Genomic DNA, 10000 nt, shown 5'->3' on the forward strand with positions numbered 1-10000 from the left:
TTAAAAACCATTTACTTCTTTTTTTAATTAATTTATTTATTATGTATACAATATTCTGTCTGTGTGTATGCCTGCAGGCCAGAAGAGGGCACCAGACTCCATTAAGATGATTGTGAGCCACCATGTGGTTGCTGGGAATTGAACTCAGGACCTTTGGAAGAGCAGACAGTGCTCTTAACCTCTGAGCCATCTCTCCAGCCCCCCAATTACTTCTTTTTATAACTGTCTATAGTCTTTTTCTTCTCTCTCCCAAACCTACAAACATTTATCCAATGCTGTGATTCATTTAGAGGTCTTTTATGTCTGAATCTGTCCTATTGTGTATCTGAAATTCTTTTCGGTCTTGAAGAGCTTTTAAAATGGTAAACAGCTTGGTCACAGCAACTCTGGATGTTGGCTCCATCTCTCTCTACTTTCAAAACGGTGGACGTACCATTACTGCAACTAGGTAATCGCACTCAGCACTTTAACTCTGAGAATGAGCGTGCAGCACATAAACCCTTTTTATCTGAGAAATAGCTAGATATGCCATGCAGAGCATTGCATGGTCTGGAAATATCTCTGTCTGTGGTGGCAGGAATCCGCCATGCTCTCCTGCCTGTGCATTCCTAGCAGTCCTGAACCTGCCTTCTGCCCAGTGGTGGACACTGAGCTGTGGGCATGGTCTCAGCTACTTTCGCAATGGGTCCACAAACCCCATTCAAGTGCTCCAAACCCTTTTTCTTATCGGAGCCAGACTGTTCTCCATTCTAACTGACCGGTTCCTAGAATTCAATCATGAGACTTTCTTCCTCTCACTTGGTATTTAGAGAAGCAACTTTCTGCCAGGCTGGTACAAGGACTCAAGAGGGGAATGTGTGTTTGAGTCTCTTAGCACAGTCAATGTCTGCCTCCAGCAGATATCTTTAAAGGCTAAGTGCTGTCGCTGAGAAAAGCGGTGTGCTGAGCTCTCAGCCTTGCTTCAGCACTGGCGGTTTTGTGGCCTTTCTCCTCATGTTGGCAAGGGACCAGAAGATGAAGGATTCTCAAACGCATAGGCAGTCTTCCATTTAAACTTCTTCACAGGTACTTTCAGCTTTTATTTATTATTATTTGCTTTTTATTCTTTTTTATAGTATTATTATTATTTAAAGATACATTTTGTTTGTTATGTGTATATGTTTGTGTCTGTTTGTCTGTCTCTGTGCCAGTGCCTATGCAGAGGTCAAAAGAGGGTGTTGGATCCTTAGGGTTGGAGTTACAGGCAGCTTGGGAGCCACTGAACACGGATGCTAAGATTCAAACCCCTGTCCTCATAATAGGACTTGGCAAATTCCACTGAGCCTTCTCACACTGTAGCCCAAGCTGCCCTATAACTCACACTACATGGCCCCAGCGGGCCTTGAACTCATGGTCATCCTTCTGCTTCAACCCCTCCACAAGGGTCATTGATATGTTTCTATGTTTGCTGTTTTTCTACAGAAAGAGTAACCTGTACAATTTTCCTGAAGTAAACTGAGACCAGAAGAGTCATCCTTGACCTCTGAAGAGAGACCAAATCAACAAGCATTCAGAATGCTCTTCCAGGAAGAGCAGAGCTTGGCTTATACTTTGGTGGTCATTTACTTCCTGACACCAAGCCTGTCTGCTGGTCAGAAGTGCCTCACTGAGAGTCTAGAGGATGTTGTCATTGACATCCAGTCTTCTCTTTTAAAAGGAATCAGAGGCAATGAGCCCATCCATACAGTAACCCAGGAAGACTGCATCAGCACCTGCTGTTCAACACAAAGCATAGCGGGTAAATAACACAGCCTGCTGTAGCCTGTGTGTTTTGTGAGCTGTGGCCTGTGTGTTTTGTGAGCTGTGACCTGTGTCTTTTGTGAGCTGTGGCTTGTGTGCTTTGTGAGCTGTGCCTTGTGTGTTTTGGGACAAGATAGTTGGAAGGTGTGGCTGGTTAGTTTGCACCAGAAATTCTCAGTGGAGCAGAAAGACAGATTCACTGGGAAATTGTCCCTAAGTACATTTCACCATCCCTCCCCAGAGCTGTATTGTGGTTGCTGATAAGTGTGTCCATATAACCCTTAGATGGGTTCAGGGATGAAACTCAAGTCACCAGACTTACACAGCAACCTCTTTGCCAGATGAGCCATCTTGCTGGTCTGGAAGGGAGTCAAGCTGATACATTTATGCAGAAGAAAACGTAGGCTTGTAGGTTTAAACCAAACATTTCAGGCTTCAAACTGGCAAGCTGAAAAGAGAAGTGTGTGTTTAGAGCTGGCAGTGATTCTGTTTTGCTCATGACGCTGTCTGCATTCTCTACATGAAGCAATGTTAACTTTGTTGGGTATGCCACACCTTGCTAAGTGCCACACCTTGCTAGAGTCGGCTTATAGAATGGGAAGACCTCACCGATCAAGGAGCATGAAACAGAGCTGGGCAAGACGCTAAAACAGGTGTCTGCCCTTGAATTTCTTTTTCTGTGATGCTATGGCATAAGGAATGTATATGGAGTCTTTGTCTCAGGTCCTTATTTTTTGGTGGTACTGTAACTAAGGTCGTACTGTAACAAAACCCACAGCCTCATGAACATGTAAGCTAGGTAAGTGCTCTCCCACTTGGCTCTTTTCCTCAGTCCTCTTTCTACTTAAAAAAGAAAGGTTTGTTTTTATCTTATGCATATGACTGCCTGAATGTGTGCATGTATGTGCACTATGTGTGTCCAGTGCCAGGGGAGGCCAGAAGAGGGTGTCAGACCCTCTGAAACTGTTACAGATGAGCTCCGTTTGGGTGCTGGGCACCAAATCTGGGTCCTCTGTAAAAAGAGCAAGTGATCTGAACCGTGGAGTCAACTCTCCGGCCTCCTTTCTTTGTAAATTCTTAGGCTGCCCTTAAACCCATTTGTAGCCCAACCAGGCCTTGCACTTGTGAGTCTCCTGCCTCAGCCTTCTGAGTAGCTGGGATGGCATAAGGCACAGAGCTCCTAAACCTTTGAGCTGTACAGTGACAGGAGCGAGTCTCGTGATTGTAAGTGCCTTTCAACTATAACTCACTTGTTCTAGCTGAGGCCACTTTGACAGGCCTATAGACTATTCTAGATGTCACTGGTCATCAGAAAGAGCAAACTCTGGTCGGAAGCTTGGGACATTCAGACCTGTGCCCTGGTGTCCAGGGAGGGGTACTCTGAACCAAAGGGTCAGTGACTTTAAGTGATTATGCCTATACAGTGGACAGCCTCTGAATTTGTAGTCAAGTCACAGGGTTCAGAAACCTGAGCCCTGACACTTGCCGCTGATTCTGAGAGGACAGCGGGCTTGCAGGAAGGAACCCTTAAGCCTATGGAGTCTGGTGCTAACCCCAGCTGGTTAGATTAAAAATGAGTCGAACTGAACTGTAGGATATCCAGTTATTGGCAGGGGTTTGCAAGAGGTGGCGTGGAGAGGAAGGAGCCCTTTGATGACCTCAGACTGAGAAGTGTGCTTTCTGGTGCTGTGGTTTATAGAAACCGTAGTGATTTAACTTTTAAAAACATATAAATGTTGATGTAGAAGCTTCAGTAGCACAGGGGTTAAAGCACTGACCTTACAAACACTGAGATAAGCATTGATTTGACATAGGTGGGCCTGGTGATGCGTGCCTGAAATCCCAGCCCTCAGAGAATCGCGACTTCCATACCACCCTGGATGTGCCTAGACGGATGCACCAAGGGCTCAAACAGACCTTTCTTCCCTCTGGTTGCTTACATCAGCTATTTTGTCATAGTTTTGGGCTCCTGGATAAAGTGGTAGGTCCAGAAAAACTCCAAATCACAGGCAGAATATTGTGTACTTCACGTTGACGTTCATTTTCCTACAGTCTGTGACTATCATCAAATTATTTTGATAATTTACTTTAAAACTGCAGTTTTTACTTTAACTGCTGAATAAACAAGGGGGAAGGACACCACGGGAAGGCTCACACAGTCAACTAACTTGGGCTCATAAAAGCTCATTGGAGACTGAGCCAACAACCAGGGAGCCTGCATATATGTTTCAGTTGTGTAACTTGGTCCTCTTATGGGACCCCTAACAGTGGGAACAGGGGCTGCCTCTGAATCTTTTACTGGCTTTTGAGACTTTACTCCTCATATTGAGTCGCCTTGTCCAGCCTTAATAGATGGGGAGGTGCTTAGTCTTACTGCAACTTGATATGCTGTGTTTTATTGATGCAGGAGACCTGCCCTTTCCTAGATGGAGATGGAAGAGGATGTGATTGGTGGGTGGGAACAGAGAGGGGATGGGGTAGAGGGGATGGGGGGGTGGGAGGGGAGTGGGAGGAGGCTACAGCCATGTTGTAAAATAAGTAGATGAATAAAAACAACAAATAAATAAGTAAATAAATTAATGTAAAACAACAACAACAACAAAATCTGTGAACTAAGATCCATGGGTGGCAAATCTGTATGAACACTTTCACTGTAAAATAAGGTAGGAAACCCTCAGTTCTTGAAATTGATGACAAATGTCTGGTTTTCTGTGCTGTCAGGAAACACCCACACATCCAGCATTCAATCCTCACAGATAATATTTATATTTCACATAAATTGTTTTGTTGTTTTCGTTTTAAACAGTGTTTCACTTTATAAACTAGACTACCCTTGAATTTGGGATGATCCTCCTGCCTCTGCCTCCTGATTACAGGATGTACAGCTATGCCCAACTTTTGTTTGGGGCAGGGTATTATGTAGCTCAGGCTAGCCTCAAACTCACTGTGTAGCCATGAACTCCTGACCCTCCTGCCTTGGCTTCCGAAGTGCTAAGATTACAGCCCTGTGCCGCCTGCCCAGTTAGCATTCTCCCCCACTCCCCCGGCCTTTTATTCTTTCTTTTCCAGGTTCCCAGTCTAAGGGACAATGCACCCCCAGTCAAGGCTGGTCTTCCTGGCTAAGTTAATCCTTTCTGAAAACAGGCTCAGAACACACCCAGAAGTCTGTTTCACCAAGTGCTAGGTGCATCTCAGACCTATCTAGTTGACTGTTCCTCTCACTTCCAAACGGTCCAGGCTTGAATCCCAGCATCCACAAGATGCATTCACAAATGCTACGGCAGGCATCACATTGTTGGAGAAGGAAAAGCAGGGCTGTGTCGGGTCGAGTGAGCAATGGAAGAAGAAGCAGTAGAATCCTGGCGAGGACTAACTTTTTTTCCCTATCTACAGGGTTTGGTATTTTGAGATAGGATCTTTTGTAGATTGGCCTCAAACTCACTCTGCAGCTGCAGGAGGATGGCCTTGAACTCCTCCTTCTCCAGCCTCTACCTCTGAGTGCTGACACTATAGGCCCGTACACCTAGCTAAACCATGGGGTTTATCTGGAGAAGGGGTTGTTTCTCAGATTTATTTTTATTTTATGTGTATGTGTGTTTTGCCTACATATATGTTTGTTTATCATGTGTGTGCTTGGTATCTGAGAGGCCAGAAGAGACCCTCAGCTCCCCTAGAACTGGAGCTGCAGATGGTTGTGAGTGCCATGTAGGCGCTAGGATTCAAACCATCACTCGAGCCCCTGAAAGCTCTTTTAACAAATGGAAGATTTGTCTCTAGAGAACAAAATGTGCAGCTAAAAGGAAATGGCATGGGGAGATAGAGAGATGGCTCAGTGGTTCCAAGCACTGGCTGCTCTTCCAAACGGTCCAGGTTTGACTCCCAGCATCCAGTAGTGCTCACAGCCGTCTTTGACTCTGGTTCTAGAAGATCTGATGCTCTCTTCTGGCTTCTGCAAGCACTGCATGCCATAGCACACAGACATATGTACGGGCAAGACGCACATGCACAGAAAATAGGTAATAGTAAACTTTTAAATGGAAAAATGCTTTTTCCAAGATTAACTCGGGTTTATAAACCAAATCAGTGTCTTTTGAAGTTGCTTTATGTCACTAACCTAAGAAGAAGGAAATGGTCTGAGGGGACAGAAAATCGAAGGGAGCGCTCTGGAGCGAGTAAAGCTCCTCCAGGTTGTCCTACTCTAGAATGTTCAACTTGTCCTACTCTAGAACGTTCAGCTTTCCTACTCTAGAACGTTCTATTTTGAAATCATTCTTCCAAGTCTTTCATTGCAGGGGACAAAGTGTGTAACCTCATGATCTTCGACACCCGGAAGACAGCCGGACAGCCCAACTGCTACCTGTTCTTCTGTCCCAGTGAGGAAGCCTGTCCGCTGAAGCCAGCAAAGGGACTTAGGAGCTACAGGCTCGTCAGAGGTAATGAAGGCACTGAAAGCTTTGGTTTCTGTGGTAGATTTCCTGAAAGAGACTAAGAACCAAAAGAGTTCAAAAATATTTGATGACTTGAAATTAATTAAACAAAAATACGCTTTCCTATAACAGCATCTGGCAGTATTTTGTTTGTTTTACCTTCATATTATTAAACGTATACAGGTCTGTGATAAAACCTTTTCTTTTTAAAAAAGACAAAGTCACCAATGTAGCCCAGGATAACCTATGAGAAAACTGTTGATTGTTAATATTCTATTTTTTATTTTTTTAAAGATTTATAAAAGAGGGCACCAGATCTCATTACAGATGGTTGTGAGCCACCATGTGGCTGCTGGGAATTGAACTCAGGACCTCTGGAAAAACAGCCAGTGCTCTTAACCACAGAGCCATCTCTCTAGTCCCTCTTTTTTCATTTATTAAATAAATAGCAAGTGTTGTTTAGCATTTCCTATGCATCGGCACATATTTTATTTTCCAGGGGTAAAGCGCTGAACATGAAACCCACAGTCTACTCCAAGTGACTTTTGGGGTAGAGATAATAGCCATGATGCATGCACGAGAAGAATGTAGAGGAGTCACATTGCTGTGCAGAGCTGAGATTACCCAACAGAACAGTCATCAAGGGATCCCCTAAGTTAGGTGATCAGGGAGAGGTAACCCCTAGATTGAAATCTGAAAAGCCAGCGGCCAGATATGAGAGGGGAAGATCTCCCAGGATGATAATGATCCTTAGGCAGAATGGATTTGGAATGAAGACCAATCAATCCTTCATTCCGAATTCCTGGAGGCAGAGTAAGCTGTGTAGAATGTGTGGAAGGGCGAGGCAAGGAGACAGATCACACTGCCTTTGTCACTCAGAGGAGGGAGGTTTCGTGCTAGGTGTACAAGGGGGATCCGTGGGAAGTTTTTAAGTAGGCATGTTCCGTGGTGTCTTTTTAAAAAGTTACTATTATTGTGTGTGTGCGTGTGTGTGTGTGTGTGTGTGCACGTGCGTGCATGCATGTCATGCCATGCATGGAGGTCAGAGAGAGGCCTTGTAGACTTAGTTTTCTCTTTCCACCTATGTGTGCATTCTGCATATCTTCCTCAGGCCTCAGGTTGCCAGGCTTATGCAGTAAGTGCCTCCACCCTCTGAGATACCTTGTTTGCCCAAATAATTTGTTTTGCTTTTGATTTTGTATTTTTTAATGATTTATTTATTTTTTACTTTATGTGCATTGGTATTTTGCCTGCATGTATGTCTGTGTGAGGGTATCAGAGCCCCTAGAACTGGAGTTACATGCAGTTGTAAGCTGCTATATGGGTGTTGGGAACTGAACCCAGGTCCTCTGGAAGAACAGCCAGTGCTCCTAACCACTGAGCCATCTCTCCAGTCCCTGCTTTTTTTTTTTTTTTTTTTTTTTTTTTTTTTTTTTTTTTTTTTTTGTAAGATAGGGCCTCCTCTCAATTTAGTGTTGGTTGGCCTGACACTTGCTTTGTAGACTAGCCTTGTTTTGAACTCACAGAGGTCTGCCTTCCTCTATCTCCAGAGTGCTGGGACTGTGGAATCTTTAAGGACTCTTCACAAAGGTCACTGGCAACTCTTTGGGGGAACTTCCTTGAGGCCACGGGATGGGGGGATGGAAAGACTGGTTGATGGGAAGTAAGATGCAGGTAGAAGATGATGGGGGGGGTAAAAAGAGATGGAGAGAGGTGGAAGGTGAGGTGTAGACAGAAGATGGTCCAGAGAGATGGTAAAGGAGTTTGGAGAGAGGTAAGGTTGATAGGACTTGCTGGTGCTCAGGGAAATGAACGTAAGAAGGCTAAGTCCTAGTTTTGAATTGAACATCAAGATAGTTGGGGCTGCCATTTGTGAACTAGGGGATTTTGAAGGAGCAGTTTTAGAATCAGGAGGTAGAGTAGAATGAAGGGTTTTTTTCTTGCCTCTAGTTAGGGTACTTTGTGGAATGAACTACTTGGGGCACCTGGGTGTTAACACCTGCTGTGTTTTCTGAGGGGCGGGGCGGGGGAGGGTTGCCTGAATTTTGTTCCAGAACCAGGGAAATTCAATGTGCCAAGCATTTCCTTAAACAGTAGTAAAAAGCATAGCTTGTTTCAATGATCTGCTGTGGTGACATGGATTACAATTGAAGGTTAAGTCTTCCAGTGTTCATAAAACTTCTGTAGAGTTGTTGCTTTTTTAATGTGTAAAAGAAGAAGTACAAGATAAAGATGCTGGCCAATGGAGACAAGAGGAAAGGGAAGTGAGCCTCTGTAGGAACCTTTTAAGGGTGGTGGAACTGGAATCAAGCTGTTCTGGTGGGAGCCACCAGGGGGCATCCTGAGCACAGAGCAGGTTCCTGGCAGTGACACCAGATCCTGGACACATGCGGAGGACTGTTTATTCCTACAGGATGTATACAAGTTATGTTTTAAATTCTATTTATAAATACACCCGTGTTTATGGGCTGAGTTATTCCATTGATCATAAATTATCCTGTTTGAACTGAACTGAAATGTAAATATCTGTTTGGTGGTTTGTTTCTGAAGTAACTTTTATTTCCTGTAACAACTGGCTAATGTTTACAGACTGACACTTGGAACGATGGCAGTGGACTCTGCTCGGCCTCCAAAAATACTGCAGCTTAGCATCAACCTGCCTTTAATAGTTTAGCAATATATCTTTTCTACCAGGCACTATAAGAATGGGTGGGTTCAGAAAGCCAATAAATTGGAAATCTGTTTGCTTAGCTGGTTTCCAAGAAAGTCCCTCATTTTTTTAACTCAGTGAAATCCCTTGAAAAATGAAACTCTAAGAGGAGCAGAAGGCCCAGGGCTGTTTCCCAGCTCCTGCGACTTGTGTCCACAAAAAGAACCGACGCCCAGCGCAAACAGCAGTGGGCGAGGTGAGAGGAGCAGGTGTGGAGGATTCTGTGTGGTTCCAGGCTCCTTGCCAACACATGCGTCTTATCAAGTGGGGCCAGCGCTGGCTTTTCCCTGTAGCTGAGCGCACATGCTTGAGAGAGCACACAGCTGCTTTGGTCCTTCTTGCCAATGGACATATCTAACTTCTAATACCACACAGACTGCAGGTCAGTTAGCTGAACAGTCTTGGTTTTTCTCTCTCTCCCTTGCTCTCCTTTTACTTTAAAAGATTATTTAAAGTTTTTAATATAACGTTTATTTAGTCATTTAGTGTGTGTGTGTGTGTGTGTGTGTGTGTGTGTGTGTGTGTGTGTAGCTGTGCTCAGTGGGTGAAGGCATTTGATGCCAGACATGATGACCTGAGTTTGTTCCCCGGGACCTGATATAGGAAGTCCTTCTGTCTATGTGATGCTTTCATTGGTTAATGAATAAAGAAACTGTCTTGGCCTGTGATAGGGCAGAACCTAGGTAGATGGGGAAGATGGAAATGAATGCTGGGAGGAAAAAGGGCGGAGTCAGGGAGAAGCCATGGATCCTCTGCCTGAGACAGACGCCCATTAGAATCTTTGCCAATAAGCCACTGTCATGTGGCGATATACAGAATAGTAGAAATGGGTTAAATTAGTATAAGAGTTAGCCAATAAGAAGCTAAAGCTAATGGGCTGAGCAGTGTTTTAATTAATGCAATTTCTATGTGATTATTTTGGTTCTGGGCAGCCAGGATGAACAAGCAGGCCCTCCTCCTACAAACAGGAAGCCTTCCTGTTACAGGGACCCACATGATAGAAGGAGAGAACAGGCTTCTACAAGTTGCCCACACACACGTGTACCCCCTTCCCCAGCCCATAAATAAAATATTTGAAATATAT

The 10000-nt window shown here is 44.4% G+C and overlaps 1 protein-coding gene across 1 annotated transcript in view; it reads left to right on the plus strand.

The window, feature by feature from the left end:
• Mansc1 (MANSC domain containing 1) overlaps positions 1-10000 on the plus strand; it is a 21188-nt gene that overhangs the window by 6915 nt on the left and 4273 nt on the right. Inside the window, exons 2-3 of the mRNA XM_050123221.1 lie at positions 1462-1777; positions 6072-6212. Coding sequence (XP_049979178.1) covers positions 1555-1777; positions 6072-6212 — 364 coding nt within the window. The 5' untranslated portion in view covers positions 1462-1554. The remainder of the gene's footprint in view (positions 1-1461; positions 1778-6071; positions 6213-10000) is intronic.

This window comes from Alexandromys fortis, unplaced genomic scaffold, assembly GCF_014885135.2.
Source record: "Alexandromys fortis isolate MF-2015 unplaced genomic scaffold, M_Fortis_MF-2015_v1.1 scaffold_223, whole genome shotgun sequence".
Lineage (NCBI taxonomy): Eukaryota > Metazoa > Chordata > Mammalia > Rodentia > Cricetidae > Alexandromys > Alexandromys fortis.